At 39.8% G+C, this 19,783-nt stretch overlaps 1 protein-coding gene across 2 annotated transcripts in view; it reads left to right on the forward strand.

Moving 5' to 3' along the window:
• Nucleotides 1-19,783, forward strand: part of ece2a (endothelin converting enzyme 2a) — a 253,771-nt gene that overhangs the window by 97,605 nt on the left and 136,383 nt on the right. For both annotated transcript variants that reach the window (XM_048541553.2, XM_059651146.1), the window contains one exon: nucleotides 9,300-9,583. In XM_048541553.2, the coding sequence (XP_048397510.1) occupies nucleotides 9,300-9,583 (284 nt within the window). The remainder of the gene's footprint in view (nucleotides 1-9,299; nucleotides 9,584-19,783) is intronic.

Here is a 19,783-nt window from a genome sequence, read left to right on the forward strand (position 1 = left end):
CTGGACCTCAGTAAGGCTTTTGACAAAGGTCCCATATGGAAGGCTGGTTCAAAAAGTAAGAGCCCATGGGATGCAAGGCAAGTTGACAAACTAGATCATGACACCACATAATTCAGTTCTGGGTCCCTTACTGTTTGTCATATACATTAATGACTTGGATATGAATGTAGAAGGTATAAATGGTAAGTTTGCATTTGACACAAAAATTAGCGATGCTGTTAATAGTGAGAAGGATTGCCTCAAGCTCTAGTCTGATATTGATCAGCTGGTAATTTGCCAGCACAATGGCAGGTGGTATTTAATCCCAATAAGTACAAGGTGATCATTTTGGAAGGCCTAAGAAGGGAAGAACATACACAATGAATGATAAGTTCCGAGGGAGTACTGAGCAACAAAGGCACCTTGGTGTACAAGTCCATAGATCCATGAAGGTGTCAGCATAGGTAGAAAGGGTGGTGAAGAAGGCATATGGGATACTTGCCTTCATTTGCTGGGGTATACAATATAGGAGCAAGAAAGTCTTACAACTTTATAAACCATTGGTTGTGCCACAGAATGCTGTGTGCAATTCTGGTCACTACTTTGTCGAAAGAAAGTGATTGCACTGGAGGCAGTACAGAGGAGATTCACCAGGATGTTGCCTGGAATGAAAAGCCACAGTTATCAGGTAAAGGAACAAAGGGGCTTTGAAATATATGCCTGCAGTCCTGTACAATAGCAGGAATAAACAAGGTAACAAAGTACACAGGTTACTTTATTAGCCAGGGTATAAAATGTAAGAGCAGGGACTCTCTGGTAGAACTGTGTAAAACTACAACTAGAGTACTGTGTCATAATGTTACAGGAGAAATATGGTCACAATAGAAAGAGTACAGGGTAAATTTCAGAGGATGTTGCTGGAATTGGAACATTTATATGATGAGAAATGATTGGAGTTGTTTCCTTTGCAACAGAGGACACTGAGGGACAACTTAACTTAGGAGGGGTTTGCAAAGACCGACTTCCTTTAACAGGGAGATTTTAACCAGGGCAGAAATTTAAATTTAACGGTAGAATGACATGGGGGAACTGAGGAGCATTTTGCATCCAGAGAACAGTGAGGTCTGCAACCTGCTGCTTCAACATGTGGTAGCAGTAGAAAATGTCATTGCACTTAATAAGAATTTGGCGCTAATCCATGATATTACTGGCCAAGAGCTGGAAAGTGGTATTGAGCTGGATAGCAATGACATGCCTTCCGCCGTACATTTGCTGATTTGGTTTGTATACAGTCTAGTTGCTAAAGGTCTAAGGACACCATATCCTACTTGATAATTTCCAATAACTGTTCACCAACATGACAACATATACACAGAACATTTAATGAATAGGTTAAGGGTAGTAATGATGGAGGGATATTCTGTGTTACTCTAGTATCTCTTGGTAAAATGCTGCAGCACAACTATTGTGTCTAAATGGAGTCAGGGATAATTGAGTTGTTGACGGGTAAGTGTTGCTTCACTTGTGAAATTTCTTGTTGCTGTACAGATGCACAAACTAGCAGTTCTGTGGGCAGTAAAATATGCAAATACCTGTGAAATAATTACAGTTTATTGTCACATACTGCAAACTGTTCCTATCTGTTAACCCTCTCAAGGGCTTAAAGGAAATTTTGTGTGCATTTAAAAATAAACCTTGTGATGCCTATTCAATTCAGAAAACTAGCTTATAATGAACTTTTGATTTGATTATCAATTTGCCTTAGCAATAAATCAGAATCAGAAATTAGAAATGTTTGAGTACATTCACGTTATTAGTCAAAATGCCCAAATTGCTTCTTAATGCCAATCTATTATAGAGGCATACAGCATGGAAACAGACTCCTCAGTACAACTCATCCATGCTGACCAGACATCCCCATCTGACCGAGTCCCATTTGCCAACATTTGGCCCATATCCCTCTAATCCCTTCCTATTCGTGTATCCATCCTGATGCCTTTCAAATGTTGTAATTGTATCTGACTCCACCACTTCCTGTGGCAGCTCATTTCCATACACATACCATCCTCTGTGTGAAAAAGTTAACCCTCAGGTCCTTTTTAAATGTTTCCACTCTCTCATCTTAAACCTAAATCCTCTGGTTTTGGACAGCCCCACCCTACGGAAAAGACTTTGGCTATTCACCCTATCCATGCCGCACATGATTTTATCAACCTCAAAAAGGTCACCTCTCAGTATCTGACATTCCAGGGAAAAAAGCCCCAGCCTGTTCCGCCCTCCCTCTAGCTTTTTGTTCGGTGCGTGGAACATTCCTTGTTCCATTCCTATTCTGGGCTGCACCTAAAACTCTTTCATCTATATGTCAATAATATCATTAGTGCTGCTTCCTTCCCTCATCCGGAATTGGAAAAGTTTATTGATTGCCATACTTCCAACTTCCATACCTCCCTCACTTTCACATGGTCTACCTGTGACTGCTCCCTTCCTTGACATCTGTTTCCATTTCTGGGGATAGACTGGCCACCCATATCCACTACAAATCCACCTACTCCACAGTTACCTTGACTATACATCTTCACACCATGCAAAGACCCTATTCCATTCTCCCATTCCTCTGTCTCTGTTAATTCTGTTCCAATGATGCCAACTTCGACAGGGGAGCCTCCAAAATGTCCATCTTCTTCCTCAATTCCCAATCACCATTATTAACAGGGCCGTCAGCTAGATCCAACCCATCTCCCGCACTTCAGCCCTCCCCTCCTCTCTTCCTGCAACAGCAATAAGGTCCCCCTTGACCTTTCCAACCATCCCGCCAACATCCATGTACAGGGGATCATTAGCCACCATTTCTAGTCAGGAACAATTCAAGAGCCTGGGACCAGCACGTATGCAGGAAGGATTTCCAGCTGCAGCTCCGGGAAGCCTGGGTTTTGGAGCTGGTGCAGCGGCCGGGGCCGCTGTGGAGTATCCATGAGGCGGAGAGCGTTATAGAACATAGAACATTACAGCACAGTACAGGCCCTTCGGCCCTCAATGTTGCGCCAACCTGTGAAACCAATTTGAAGCCCATCTAACCTACACTATTTCATTAGCATCCATATGTTTATCCAATGACTATTTAAATGCCCTTAAAGTTGGTGAATCTACTGCTGTTGCAGGCAGGGCATTCCACGCCCTTACTACTCTGAGTAAAGAACCTACCTCTGCCATCTTCCTACAACTGTCACCCCTCAATTTAAAGCTATGTCCCCTCGTGCTAGACATCACCATCTGAGGAAAAGGCTCTCACTGTCCACCCTATCTATTCCTCTGGTTATCTTATGTGTCTCTATTAAGTCGCCTCTTAACCTTCTCTCTAACGAAAACAGCCTCAAGTCCCTCAGCCTTTCCTCATAAGACCTTCCCTCCATACCAGGCAACATCCTGGTAAATCTCCTCTGCACCCTTTCCAATGCTTCCACATCCTTCCTATAATGCGGCAACCAGAACTGTACGCAATACTCCAAGTGTGGCCGCACCAGAGTTTTGTACAGCTGCAACATGACCTCATGGGTCTGAAACGCAATCCCTCTACCAATAAAACCTAACACACCATATGCCTTAACAACCCCATCAACCTGGGTGGCAACTTCCAGGGATCTATGCACATGGACACCGAGATCTCTCTGCTCATCCGCACTACCAAGAATCTTACCATTAACCCAGTACTCTGTATTCCTGTTACTCCCTCCCAAGTGAATCACCTCACAGTTTTCTGCATTAAACTCGATTTTCCACCTCTCAGCCCAGCTCTGCAGCTTATCTGTGTCCCTCTGTAACCTGCAACATCCTTCTGCACTGTCCACAACTCCACCAACTTTAGTGTCATCCGCAAATTTACTAACCCATCCTTCTATGCCCTCATCCAGGTCATTTATAAAAATGATCAATAGCAGTAGCCCCAAAACAGATCCTTGTGGTACACCACTAGTAACTGAACTCCAGGATGAACATTTCCCATCAACCACCACCTTCTGTCTTCTTACAGCTGGCCAATTGCTGATCCAAACCGCTAAATCACCATCAATCCCATGCCTCCGTATTTTCTGCAAAAGCCTACCATGGGGAACCTTATCAAATGCTTTACTGAAATCCACATACTCCACATCAACCGCTTTACCCTCATCCACCTGTTTAGTCACCTTGTCAAAGAACTCAATAAGGTTTGTGAGGCACGACCTACCCTTCACAAAACCGTGCTGACTATCCCTAATCAAATTATTCCTTTCTAGATGATTATAAATCCTATCTCTTATAATGCTTTCCAACACTTTACCCATAACCGAAGTAAGGCTCACTGGTCTATAATTATCAGGGTTGCCTCTACTCCCCTTCTTGAACAAGGGGACAACATTTGCTATCCACCAGTCTTCTGGATAGTCAGTCTGCAGGCAAAATTTCCACAGGCATGCAGGTAGGCCGGCTGGCAGGTAATGAGTGACAACCAGGCAAAGTAAGAGAATTTGGCAGTGCAGGAGTCTCCTGTGGCTATTCCCAGCAAAACACTGCTTTGACTACCTTGATGGGAATGGCCTCTCAGGGGAAAGCAGCAACAGCTAAATTTGTTGCACAACACTTCGCTCTGCTACACACAGCAGGAGCAAAAAGTATGAAAATAGTTATGGGGATTCAATTGTAAGGGGAGGAAAAAAGCATTTCTATGGCCACAAATGAGACTCCAGGATGATATGTTGCCTACCTGGCATTAGGGTCAAGGATGTATCTGAATGGCTTCAGGAGATTTTGGAGGAGAGGGTGAACAGCTAGTGTTTTTGCTCACATTGTTTCAAGCAGCATCCAATGATGCTGGCAAGCTCAAGAGGAGGCCAAGGTGAATAATCTACTCAGCAGTTCTGGCTGAAGATGGTTGAAAACTCTTCAAATTCGACTTTAACAGATGTCTTGAGCTCCCCTATCATCAGCAATGGAGATGTTTGCAGAGTTTTCTCCTTCAGTTAATTGTTTAATTGGATAGATGTTTCCATTGGTGGGTCAGTCCAGAAGTAGGATGCACTGTTTTAAAATTCGGGGTACCTTTTTAAGGTAGAGAAAAGGAGAATATTTTTCCACTGAGAGAGTTGTGCGACTTTGGATTGCTCTGCCTCCGAAGATGGTGGAGGCAAGGTTGCGAAATCATTTTTAAAATACTGAGGTTGATAGATTCTTACGAGGCAAGGGAATGAAGGATTATTGGGGGAAGATGGGAATATAGAATTCAAAACACAAACAGATCAGGTATGATCTTATTGAACGCTGGAGCACACTGAAAGAGTTGAATGGTCTACTGCTGCTCCTATTTCATTTACACATCACTAGTATTGTAGTTGTGAGTGGAAGTAAGAGGATGGCAGATCTTTAATCCAGCTGTTGCTTGCCAGTTTGCAAAACTCCATTTAAGGCATGCTTTTTCTACCATATAGCATGAATATGGTGTACTGTACTAGAGCATCTGCAAGATGGCATCTTATTTTTAGGTATTCCAGGTACAGCAAGTATGCTATCCTACACTCTTCATTGAAAACAGAGTTGGTTCCTTTGCTTGATGGTAAGGGTCAAGCGTGGGGATATTCTGGACATGAGGTTCCTGACTGTTATTGTATACAATTCTGTTGCTGCTAATGCTGAGAGCCCCTCATGGTCATTTATGTTTGTGCATAATGTTAGTGCCACATGATGGAACATTCCCATTACCCGAAGACATAATTTTATCTCCATTAGGATTATGCCGTATTAACTCCCATCATTACTGCCATAGCCAAATAATTTAGTAGACTGGTGAAGTCAAAGTGGCAAAGATTTTCCCTCTTGTTAGTTATTTCACTACCTACTGCTCGCTCAGCCTGGCAGAAATGTTACATAAAAACTGAAAGAACTGTGGATATTGTAAATCTGAAATAAAAACAGATGTCGCTGGAAAAGCTGAGCAGTTCAGGCAGAACTAGGAAGGGTCACTGGACTTGCTGACTTTTTCCAGCAACTTCTGTTTTTGTTTCTGGCAGAAATATTATTCAGCGGGCAGAAAGCTGAACGTATAGTGGTGCTACCAATCCACACCTGATGATGGGCATGGTAGACCCCCTATTAGAGAATATTCTCTGCCTTTCTTCCTTCAGTGCTTCTCCCATGGTGATGTTCGACATTGATCTGCCAACTGAGGGAGAGCTGTACTGGTAATTAGCCAGTGGTTTTCTCATCCATGTTTCTTCAGATTCCATAACTCTTCATGAGGTCTATAGTTAATATGAGCATTTTTAAGATCAGTTGACTGTAGGAACAAAATGTCATCTTTCGTGGGTCTTACCAAGAATGGCCTTGTGCTGTGTTCAGAGTCTTTGGAATTTCCAGGAAATCATTTCACAACTGTTATCACAAATAGTGAGTTTAAAGTGCAGGTAGATGATTTGGCTCAGTTGAACGTCAAAACAGCAGGACACCTGTGATATTAAAAAGTGAAATCTAGAGGAATATTTTGTCCTTTTTGAATTGGTACTAAACTATAATTCATTAAGCAGGTGTTTGACCTACAGCAACTGCGAGGGTGACTGAATTCTTATCTCCACTTGGCTGCTTGCACGTTGAATATTTATTTATTGTGAGGTCACCGTGCGAGGACTCAATCCATCCCATTAATCAGACTACAGTGCACGTGGGAGATATGTAGGCAGCATACTGAAATTATTTTATCCTACCCTTTCATCATACAGATGTGTGTAATCCCTGTCATGTGAGTAACTTTTTCTCACTTGCATTAAAATCTTTGGACTAATTTTTCCATTGTCTGGCAAGTGTGTCTATCTGTTTATTTGTCTCAGAAATCCATCACTGTGTTGATATTTACAACAATGAAAATTAGTGAAAATTGTTAATTGTTCACAGAAGCTAATTTACATTTTTAAAAGTGGTGATTTTGGTATGAGCCATTAAAGAATACAGTGTCTTAAAAAAATTATCACTTGGAGTAAAACTAAAATTCACTTGTGCTGCATCGGCTCAGTGCATTTGATCACAGTCTTAAAAAAGACCAGAGGTAATTTTTTCATGCAGAGGGTGGTGCGTGTGTGGAATGAACTGGCAGAGGAAGTGGTGGAGGCGGGTACAATTGCAACATTTAAAAGGCATCTGCATGGGTATATGAATAGGAAGGGTTTAGGGGACTATGGGCCAAATGTTGGTAAATTGGACTGGGTCAGATTGAGATGACTGATCAGCCTAGCCAAGTTGGACCAAATGGTCTGTTTCTGTGCCTTATGACTCCTTGACTTTGCTGGGGCAGTTCTTAATTCAGTGATTGTGGCTGGAATATTGGCTATAATTCAGTGAGTATGATGATGTCAGGCTGTGCTGTGACTAATCTGTGGGATAGCTCATCCAAGTTTGGCACAGGTTCCGATGTTTCAGTGAGGCATTTGCAGAGTTGACTGTTTTATTGCCCTTTCCAGTGCCTAGGTTCTACCATCCATCAGTTTCATGTTCATCATCATTAATGAGTCTAGAAGTTCACATCAGATTTACTCATGAGTTGAATTTAAATTTCTCCAGTGGCTAAGTGGGGCATTTGTCTGAATCTGTGAATCACTAGACCAGTAACTTTACAACTATGCTCCTGTTCCTGCAAATTGAAAAAAATTGTAAAGCGCCTTAAAGAAAAGACTTGACCTCATAAGGAGGAACAGGGTAGTCCGCACATTCTGTCAAATATATTCTGCTATTTAATAAAATTGTAGCTGATCTATGAACTAACTCCATAATTAATTGCAAGGCTGGTTAACAAACTAGTTGAAATAAGCTATTGATTTCAAAAAGAAGCATCTTGTGATTTATTCATATATTTGTCCAATTGAGAGCATTTTGCATTGAAGAATTATTTAAATTATGTTTGTTTTCATGACTGGATGAATTTAACTAGCTGCCCTTTTCAAAGCTTTTGTAAAACAGGCTATCCATCATCTTTGAACTGAATTTGCCTGAAACTTTTCAAGAGTGCTAAGTAACCTGATACTTTTGTAGCAATGAAAAGAATAACTATCCATAAAATTTAATTAAAATTTAGCTTGGCTTAGAAATTGTGAATTATTCATTATTTTCTATTACAAGACACGTCAGCTGTGTTTAAACACTAATGTTGTTCCTAATGCTGCTACCAGTCTCATGTTCAATCACTGCTTCTTAAAACTGTGTGGTTGTTCAAGCCCAGGGCAACATCGAAATTAAGAATGTTTTGCAGAGAAGGTAAATCTGTTAAAGTGTGTGAAAAAAATCACAATTTCAAGTTCTATTAAAGATGGACCTAGAAACAATAGTTAATATTCCAAGTCAAAGATTTCTTTTCTTTGGAACTCTGCATTACATTCTGTTCTGTCTCAACCTGTCCCTGGTTGAGTTTCCCCAATTTGTTACTTGTCCAATGGGATACCCCAAGTTATTACACACTGGGGGGAAGAGGGATACGCTGTCTCCTCTGCATTATTCATCTGCCCCCTCGTTTGGTCAGAAAATGGTGAATTTACAAAAGATCCCTCCTTTTTGTGTATCTTTCTCCAAAACCAAAGGAATCTAGGTATTAAAAGGAGTCAATTTAACCAGGCTTTCTTGGTTACCAAAAGGATGAATTTATTGTTCCTAAATGCAGAAATTAATAACACAACATACATAGACATAGATTAGGAATCGGAATAAAATGTGAGTCCAAAAGAAGATAAATTTTTTTTATATGTATGGATCAGTCTGTTAGAGCGATTTGAATCTGAATCCCCAGAACATTGCTGAGTGCCTGGATTAACAGTCTAGTGATAATACTACTGAGCTGTTAGGTCCCCTTTCAGTGGTTGTTCTTAAAGTTTCCAATCTAGACAATACTCTAGTACATTAGGTCACTAACACACATTAACCAAGGTTGAGTTGCCCAGAGTTTAACCCCTGTTTTTGTATATTTGTAGAAGAGTAAAACAAAAACATGTGCAGGAGGGCATTGGGTGGGTGTGACATTCTAGAATTCCTTTTCATATAGCCACTGAATTTATGCCCACTGTCATCTTTTGGCATTATCTCTTTTTCTTCTTAAAAAACGGACAGGTTACAATTAAAAGTTCGATATGCCCAGAGTTGATCCAGAAATATTAGGCCAGACAGAATTTCATCATAAAATAATTCTACTGTCCATAATTTAGGCCCTACACCACAGAGGTGTTATGGCTTCTGTTCGAATTCCACATTTATTTGCAATGCACAATTAACATAGCTTCAGTAAATACCTTAAAAATATTTTCTTCCTTTTTTTCTAGGATGTGGAAATAGCTCATTGAGTTATGAAATGTTCATGAGCGGTTATAGATCGATCACAAATATTGATTTCTCAGCAATCTGCATTGAAAAAATGGCTTCCAAATATGCCACCTGCTCAGGCATGGAATGGAAGATTATGGATGCTAAGGCACTTGAGTTTGAAAATGAAAGCTTCGATGTAGTATTGGAGAAGGGTACCCTGGATGCAATGATGGTGGATGAAAAGGATCCTTGGAATGTATCAGAGGAAACTGCAGAAACTATAGACCAAGTTTTGAAAGAGGTATGACTGAAAATATTGAAAAGTCTATTTCAAATATTATGTCCTTCATTAATCATAGCCACTTTTTTTTTCATGACTGGAAAGCCTCACAATACATTAGATAGAATTTTTCAGATATGGAGCTTGTGTACTAATGTCATAGAACCTGAGGATTGTTTTGTGTTAAAGCTAAAATTCGTTCAAATTATAGTGCTTCAAATACAATAAACTGTGTTTCCAGGCCTGTTATAGCCACTAGAAGATCTTGGGGTAAAATTTCTAGAAGTCTCCTACTGGCCATAAATTGGAACAAATCTCAGAGAAACATCATAAAATCCATTTCTCTGGGCTTTTCAGTAGTCCTCCACCTAGAATACTGCATATCAAGTATAGCCCTCTGAGGTAAAAACAGAATGTACTGCAGAAAATTAGCAGGTCTGGTAGAATTTTTGGAGAGAGAAACCATTAACATTTCAAGTCAAATGTCACTTCTTCATGCCAAAGCCGATTTATATTGGATGCCAACTGTAAACACTGTTTCTTTCTCCACAGATAGCATCCTGCAGAGAGGGCATTGAATAGTCAGACTCTCCTTATCTCTTCCTTTTTATCTTTTCACTTGAAGTTTCCCTGAACCTTTACAGGTGTGGCATTCTAGAATTCCTCTCCAGCCAGCCATTGAATTTACAAGCTCCACCATCCGTACACTTGGCTTACATTAAAGTCCTCTTAAAATTATGTTTCATTGTGCTTAAGACTTTAATCAATCAATTTCAGCCAGACCTTCTGCCTATTGTCATTTATAACCTAGTGTTTACTTTGCACATCCCTACACACACCATGGCAACGTTACGAGGGAGCAGAATTGAATCTCCAACTTCAGGAAGTATGCAGCAAAATTACTGTTTAAATATAATGTTAATTGCATGTTTGCAAAAAATGTGTAAGAATATGATTTGTTTTTAGGAACAGATAGAAATTATCTTTCATATGTTCTATTGTCTACATTGATGCAAAACTGGTGTCGTGTCCATAGAGAATTAGGAATCTATTCATTTCATGTTCTACACTACAGCAGGTTAAAAATTGAACTTTGCAAAATCACTGTAAGCTGAAAATGTATTACTTTGAGATTTCCCTTCCAAGGCATTTCACTGGTTCACAACGTTGCAGCTAATTTTTCATTTTTTGCCAGAAGAGTTTCAGATATATCCTAAAACACCATTGACCACATATTATATTGCCTCTCCCTGCTTGTGAACTTTTTTGCTCTTCTTTATATATTTCAGTTTGGTTTTATGACATTTCAAAGATATCATATGCACGTTTCCTATTTAACCTTTTGCTGGTGTCTAAATGCTCAATGCCTCCAAGTTACATACATTCATGGTTAGAGGTTTTAATTCCTCTTCCACAAGCTCCCAATGATCACCATCACTCTTAGCTCTGCACCAAGAAATTCTTGACCCTCTGGTCAACTTTCAGGACCTTCCCTGGAAATGTCTCATTACTTAAAATGGTCTTCAGAATCAAAGAATGGAGACAAATGGTGGTCTGAGGAGTTCAACTGTAAAATACTGAGAGTGGAAGTGGCAGTTGCAGAAAGCTAAATCATCATTGGGTTCTGGTTCTGAATTTACTGCAATCTAGGATGTAAGAGCATAAGAACTAGGGGCATGAGTAGGCAATTCAGCCCCTCAAGCCTGCTATACCAGTTAATACAATCAGCTGATCTCATCTTGTTCTCAAGTCCACTTTCCTGCCCACTGCCCATAATGCTTTAACCTATTATTAATGAAAAAGCTATATTGTCCTTAAATTTAAATTTATTTCTTGCCTTTATGGGATTCAAGATTTATGGGATGTGCACAAAGTTAAAACTTAAAAAAACACTTTCCTACTGGAAAGTAGAAATGTAAGTTAAGTTCTTATCAGAGATGATACATGCTATGTCCTCTTTAAGAAGGGTCTGATTTGATCCATTGACAGTTATGCGGAAGTTAAGCATAGTTGGACCGCCTGTAACATACAGCACTGTGTTTCTGATGGTGCGCAAACAACAGGATTATTGGGCTAGATTTTCACAGAGCTGGGGACATTTTGAGAACCTTTAAAGATTGAAGCCATGACTCAATTCCAGGATTCCTGCCCCCATTGATCACAGAGAAAAGTTTGTCAATTGATCAGTCATTTCTCTTGGACACAAGTAATTTAGCAGATTAATGGCTGTCTGCGCTCCCAACCCTGCCTCATTATGCATTCTTCGTTGTTGCCTAGACATGCACAGCATGACACAAAGGGTAGAGAGGCCATGGGAGGTGGGTGAGGGGGTCATTGGCTGTCACGGAGAGGGCAAAAAGAAGGGTGAGGGCTAGAAGGTTGTTTACTGTTTTCCTTACAACAAGGATGAAGTTCCAGAGCACCAAGGCAGACCTTTCCAACAGCCCATCTCCACTCGTGGTTACCCTGTGTCAGAGCTCTTTCTACAGGCAGCAGGCCAATTCTAGTTAATAACCACCAAGTGAAATGAAAATCCACCCCCCCCCCCCCCACCCAACCTTTTGCAGGCACTTTCTCCTCAAGGTAAACTGATGAGCGGAGTTGGAAAATTTAAAAACTCCTACCACTTGCTTCCAGGGATGAAAATGCAGTACATAACCTATGAACAAGAACTAATTAACAATTTTGGCCAGAGAGAATCTAAGTTTTTTTTCAAGAAAGTCATGGGGGGTAGCAGTGGTACTATTAAAGCTCTAAATAGAACATACTTTTAATGTCACATCACTGTCTGCCAAATAAGGGGCTATGTGAACCAAATTACCTTGTTTTCTTCCATTCTGCACTTTATTTCCTTGTTCGTATGTTCATTTTTTGTAGGTAACTGGAAACTAAAGCTGTACGTTGCATTGGTTGCAAACCAATTTCTTTGACTGTTAAATACATCCCTTAGGTCTGTTGTTATTTTAAAAAAAATTCAATTAAACCTATTTCCTTAGACTACTGAGAGTGGAAAGCCTGTTCCTTATTGATAAGACTTTTTTTTAAGAGAAAAGATTAATTTCCTTTATGGCTTGTAGGGCAAATTCAGCACCCAGTTTTGTACTTGCAATCAAAGAATGATTAGAGCACAGGAAGATCCTTTTCATTGTATTGAGCCTGGGCTCTTGATAGAGCAACATGACCAGTTTTGACTGCCCATTCTTTCCCGATACATGTACAGTTTTTTTTTTCCCTTCAGGATTTTATTTCGTTTCCCCTGGAAAGGCATAATTGAATCAGTTCCATCATATTTTCATGCTGTGTATTTGTACTGTTTTGATTGCTGTGTTGCAGTATTTTCATAAATGCAATGCACATTTTGTTCAGTTGAAGATACCATAACTAATTATACCATTAGAGGGAGTTTTCAAGCAAAGCAGTGTTTGAATAAGACGTTTAATATAAGAAGCCCCCAGAAGTTGCTCATGGCTGAACATGTCTTTGAACCGCTTTCTCAACTTGTCCCTTCAATAATTTTGTACATATACTTTAGTTTCCAGTTACCTACAATCAATGAACATACGAACAAGGAAATAAAGTGCAGAATGAAAGAAAACAAGGTAATTTGGTTCACATAGCCCCTTATTTGGCAGACAGTGATGTGACATTAAAGGTATGTTCTATTTAGAGCTTTAATAGCACCACTGCTACCTCCCATGACTTTCTTGAAAAAAACTGTTAGATTCTCTCTGGCCAAAATTGTTAATTAGTTCTTGTTCATAGGTTATGTACTGCATTTTTATCCTGGAAGCAGGTATATACTCCAAGGTTCTCTCAGTTTCTAAGCCCTTTGAAATTGCGCCCACTATTTTGTTTCTCCTTAATTTTTTCTGAACAAAATATATCACTGTACATTTGGAATCATAGGATTATATTTCTCTGTATTAAATCTCTTCCGCCAAATACCAGCCCATCCTTTCAGCTGTTATCTGTCTCTTTGAAGCCTATCACTATCCCCCTCACGCTTTACTATACTTCTAAGATTTATGTCATCAGTAGATTTTGAAATTGTGTCCTGACACCTCACATCCAAGTCAGTACTTTAATATTAGGAAAATCATTGGCCCCAGTACCAATCTGTAGGAAACATCTCAATTTCCTGTCACTTAGTCAACTATGCATCTATTGCAGCCCAATTATCTTCTATTCTATTGTGTTCATTTTGCTGACAAGCCTATTATGTGGTACGTTATCAAATGTCTTTTGAAAGTTCTTGGTGCCACATAAAACACATTGTCGTCATTAGCCTTCTCTGTTACCTCACCAAAAATGTCAATCAGATTTGCTGAACATCATTTGCCTTTTACAAATATGAATTTACCTTCCACAATGAATCTACACTTGTAAAAGTGGCTGTTATTTTTGTCCTGGTCAACCATTTCTACAAGCCGACACCAATGAAAACAAAGAAAAAGAACAAAGAACAATACAGCACAGGAACAGCCCCTATGGCCCTCCAAGCCTGCGCCATACATGTTGCCCTTGCTTACTAAAATTGTCTTCATTTACAGGATCCATATCCCTCTACCCCCCTTCCTATTCATGTATTTGTCCAGGTGCTTCTTGAATGTTGCTATTGTGTCTGCTTCCACCACCACCTCTGGAAATGCATTCCAGGCGCTCACCACCCCTTGTGTGAAGAACTCACCTCCCACATCACTTTTAAACTTCCCCGTTCACACATTGAACTTGTGTCCCCCAGTAAGTAACATATCCCCCTAGGAAAAAGCTCATGCTTTCCACTCTATCCTTGCCATTCACAATCTTATAAATTTCTATCAGGTTGCACCTCAACCTCCTGCATTCCAGTGAAAACAAACCCAGTCTATTCAACCTTTGTTCATAGCTAAAATCCCCCATACCAGGCAACATCCTGGTAAACATTTTCTGTACCCTCTCCAAAGCATCCACATCATTCTGGTAATGTGGTGACAAGAATGGTATACAATATTCCAAGTATGACCTAACTAAAGTTCTATAAATAGTAGAGATAGTAGGAACTGCAGATGCTGAAGAACCTGAGATAACAAGGTGTAGAGCTGGATAAACACAGCAGGCCAAGCAGCATCAGAGAAGCAGGAAGGCTGACGTTTCGGGCCTCGACCCAAGAAGGGTCTAGGCCCAAAATGTCAGCCTTCCTGCTCGGCCTGCTATATTCATCCCGCTCTACACCTTGTTATCGCACAACTTGTCTATCCTTATACTCAATGCCTCTTCCAATGAAGGCAAGCATGCCATAAGCCTTTTTTACTACTTTATCTATCTGCACTGCCACCTTTAGTGATCTGTGGACCCGCACACCCAGATCCCTCTATATATCAATAGTCCTAAAGGTTCTGCCATTCACTGTATTATTTCCACCTGGACTTGACCTTCCAAAATGCATCACCTCACATTTGTCTGGATTAATCTCCGTCTGCTATTTTTCTGCCTGTACCTCCCACTGATCTATATAAATAGTCTGCTAATTCTCCTCACTATCCATAACTCCACCAATCTTTGTATCATCTGCACACTTACTAATTCAACCAGCTATGTTTTCCTCCAAATCGTTTATGTAGATCACGAATAGCCGAGATCCCAGCACTGAACACCACCAGTCACAGCCCTCCATTCTGAAAGCCATCATTCCATCACAACCCTCTGTCACCTATGACCAAGCCAGTTTTGTATCTGTCTTGCCAGCTAATCCTGATACCATGTGACTTCACCTTTTGCACCCATCTGCCATGAGGGACCTTGCCAAAGGCTTTACTGAAGTGCATGTAAACAACATCAACCACTTTTCGCTCATCAAACATCTTCGTCACCTCCTCAAAAAACTCATCCAAGTTAGGAGTAAGGATATACAGAGGGATCTGGATGTGCAGATCAACAAATCACTGAAGGTGGCAGTGGAGGTAGATAAAGTAGTAAAAAAATGTTTCATTGAAAAGGGCATTAGTAAATAGATAAACAAGTAATGCTGTAGCTTTATAGAACTTTAGTTGAGTCACACTTGGGAATATTGCGTACATTTCTGGTCACCACACTGCCAGAAGGATGCAGATGCTTTGGAGACAGTACAGAAAAAGTTTACCAGGATGTTGCCTGGTACAGGAGATTTTAGCTGTGAAGAAAGGTTTGTTATGATTGCGGTGATGGGAGTTTAGAAGGATGAGAGGGTTCTCATAGAAACCTACAAAATTCTAACAGGACTAGACAGGCTAGATGCAGGAAGGATGTTCCAGATGGTGGAGGACTGTAGAAACAGTACTCATAGTTTAAAGAAAAGGGGTAAACCTTTTAGGACTAAGATGAGGATAAATTTCTGGTGGTGAACCTGTGAAATTCAGTATCACAGAAAGTGGCTGAGGCCAAAACGTTGTGTTTTTGAGGAGGAGGGAAATGTAGCTCTTGTGGCTAAAGGGAGCAACATATAAGTCGGGGGTCGTGGGGGTTGGGAGCCGGGAAGGGGGGGAGGTGTGCAGGGAGAGTGTGATTAGGCTTCTGGCTCAATGATCAGCCGTAGCAAATGGTGGAGCAGGTTTGAGATGTTAAATGGCCTACTCCTGCATTTCTATTACCGCTTTGTACTTGTATAATGAGGGATATTTGATCCACAATCTATGGCATTAACTGATTTAAACTTGGAGAGTGATCAGAAGAGTCATGTGAATGCTCCTTCCATGATGACCAAGTCCTAGAGTGGGACTTGAACCCTCTGCTTTCCTGGTGAGAGATAGGGGTGCTACTAACTGAGCCACTTTGCTCACTGATGCCTAATGCATTATGTGATTAAATAGCTTGACATTACCCACTGTCCAAGCTTGCGCATGAAGGGTGGTCATTAAACTGAGGTACCAAAATGTAGCAGCTTTTTCACAGCAAGCACCTTCAGGAGAGGGGAGAAAATCATTACAACATCCAAAAAAATGTACCGTTTTAAAATGTGTTGTGCATGTCGAGTGAAAAACTTAAATTTCCAGAACTGTTACGCCTTCCCTGAATGAGCCTAGATATACTGAAAGGCAAATCTTTAATGTTTAAGGAAGTATCTAAATATTTTTTTCAGTTTTGTTTTTATTAGTGTGAATCTGTTGTGTCAAATCATTTTGATTGTCATGTGGCTTGATGCATTGATTGTTGGTTCTCATCCGAGTCAAGTCTCACTCCCTTTATGTTCTGACTAATATCAGACAATCTCAAACAGTATCTGTCAGGATCTCCCAGTGGCACTTGCAGATAAAAGCATCTACACCACGTACTTTAAGGGATGATGTCAGCAAGCCCCTGCAGGGAGCGAGCATTTCATCTGCTATTCGCTTTGTTGGGGATGTGATAATTAGGCAGCATGTTATCTGTCAGTATAGAGACATTAATATTCTGCACACAACCTCACACTCTGCATGAGATTTCACCTCAAGAATCCCATTTATTTTCTAAACTCCCTGAATTGAGTCTTTCCTAGGGAGAACAGTTACTGCTTTTAAATGTTTACTTTCTCTTTTTCCACCCTCCCCAGTAAATACATGTAATAATATTTGGAACTGTTTCTAAAAACAGTAAATTGTAAAAGATGGAAAATATGTTTAATTGTTATGGCAATATATATTCACAGTTTAGGTATATTGGAAACAGTAAGTAGTATTAGATTGTTTCAGTTTCTCCCGTGAGATTCAAATACAACTTCAATAGATCAATAAAACATAGTGAGAGACTCGGTGATGCAGTATGTTGGCAGCAATTTTTCACCCATGGGATTTCAATTTTAAACCAGCACAGGCAGAGAAATTCAATTGATCCGAAGGATATTTTTAAAAAAATTTGAATATGGTCTAAGCTCACTTTGCATGTTTAGTGTTTTAGAAAGATTAATTGGAATTATTTGAATGTTAATGATTTAATATTACTCTTTGAAAAACAATCCTTTCAGTCTACTTTTTTCATTTAGGCTTTTGTTTTGAATCTCAAATTGATGATCAACCATAGTAAAGCAAAATAATTTGCAGAAAAATAACAGCCAAATTAAACAAAATATTAATAGGCAGTGGAAAATGAATGAATATTTTCATTTTGAGAATTGTTTTGCAAATATTAGAAATATCAATACCCATTCAAAGAAAGTCATAGCTTAATGTCATCAACTTGGATTGATATAATCTTTTTAAAACAGTCCTTATTTGCAAAATTTCAACTTAACTGGTTCAGAATCTCTACACAGCTGGTATAATGATTCACATCAAGTTTCAATGTGATGGTGAATTGCACTTACTTCATCTCAGATTTAAGTTATGAAGAAAGAATAGATAAACTTCGGTGATGCAGCTTAGAAAGTAGATGCCAGAGAAGTGATCTTTTAAAGATATATCAGATTGTTATCGGAATATAGAGAGAGGAAATCCAAAATATTGTTTTGAATTAATCTGTGTATGTAAAGATAATGAAACAGGTTCAAACTTGTACAGCACAGATTAGGAACAGATATTGGCTCAGTGGTTAGCGCTGCAGCCTCACAGTGCCAGGGACCTGGGTTCAATTCCAGCCTCGGGCGACTGTCTGTGTGGAGTTTGCACCTTCTCCCCGTGTCTGCATGGGTTTCCTCCGGGTACTCCGGTTTCCTCCCACAGTCCAAAGATGTGCAGGCTAGGTGGATCGGCCATGCTAAGTTGCCCGTAGTGTTCAGGGGTGTGTGGGTTATAGGGGAATGGGTCTGGGTGGGATACTTCAAGGGGCAGTATGGACTTGCTGGGCCAAAGGGCCTGTTTCCACACTGTAGGTAATCTAATCTAATCTAAAATTCTTGCTTATATGAAATAAACTTCTGTGTAGAATAATGAAGGCAAAACCCTATAATTACTTTAGAAAGAACTGATTGCCACAAAGGAAGGACTTAAGGATATTGAATTAAGATGGGCACACAAGGGCTTCCCAGTGAGCTTGGGACAGGGTGGGAGATTGAAGTTGAAAGTTAGAGGCTAACTGATGCCGTTAAGAGGGGAAATTGTATCAGAGATAATGTGAACTGCAGATGCTGGAGAGTCCAAGATAACAAAGTATGGAGCTGGATGAACACAGCAGGCCAAGCAGCATCCCAGTGTTCATCCAACTCCACACTTTGCTATCTCTTAAGAGGGGAAATTGCTTTATTTATGCATCAATCTGCTTGATTGACGCCATAAGCTATACTTTACATTCCTTTTTTTAAAATTATAAGTCTGTCAATTGTGGAGTAAGCATATTTGGAGATACCCACAATCCACAAACTAAAAATACCAAGTATTCTGAGAGGACTTGTCCTGACTGCCTGTGCCCCAGACATGTATTGCCTCTTGTCGTGAGAGATGACCATACAACGCTCCGAAGAATTGTGTACAAGTCCTTAAATGGACTGATTTACCCATTTCCTGTTACCTTTTTTTTCAGATGTAAGCATTTCCCCAATAATATGTTACATGTTGTTACTGGAAAGAAAGAATGTAAGCAAAAGTAGTGAATTCTCAAATGGTTAGAAATGTGTCTTATAATTAAAGTGGATTTAGAAAATTATTATTTGTGTTAATTGTAAGTTTGAAAAGAGGTGTCGTAATTTAGAATTTTGTATGAATACCCATCCCTACTTGCCCTTGCCCTGAGTGGCTTTCTAGGCCATTTCAGGAGGAATGAAGTATCAATTACATTGCTGGAGTCACCTGTTATACCAGACCAGGTAAGGAAGGTGCATTTCCATCCTGAGGGAGATTAGTGAACCAGGTAGGCTTTTACAGCAACCTATAATACTTTGGTAATCATTGCTGAGACTAGATATACATTTCAGATTTATTAATTGAATTTAAACTTCAGCAGCTGCTCTTATAGCTATCCCCTGACCTTAGCGCTGACTTGGGCCTCCAAATTACAAATCTGTGAATGTTACTTTTATCCTTAGCAACTCATAGACCCCTTTGAATTTTAATGCATTTATGGTTTATTTGTTAAAATACAAGTGAAGGGTTGTTCAACTGCAATGCCTCTGTTCCATGACAACTTCAATGTACTTAGTTTTTTTTATGGGTTTGCATTGAAGCTTGTTTTGTGTTGCCCAGTTCTCTTGCAGCCAATATCAACTTTTTCTTGATTGGAATATATGAGAATTGCAGCTGAAGCCAATGTTTGACTCTCAAGACTCCTTGAATAATTTTAAGGAATTTTGTAGATGAGAGA

Source organism: Stegostoma tigrinum, chromosome 14, assembly GCF_030684315.1.
Source record: "Stegostoma tigrinum isolate sSteTig4 chromosome 14, sSteTig4.hap1, whole genome shotgun sequence".
NCBI lineage: Eukaryota > Metazoa > Chordata > Chondrichthyes > Orectolobiformes > Stegostomatidae > Stegostoma > Stegostoma tigrinum.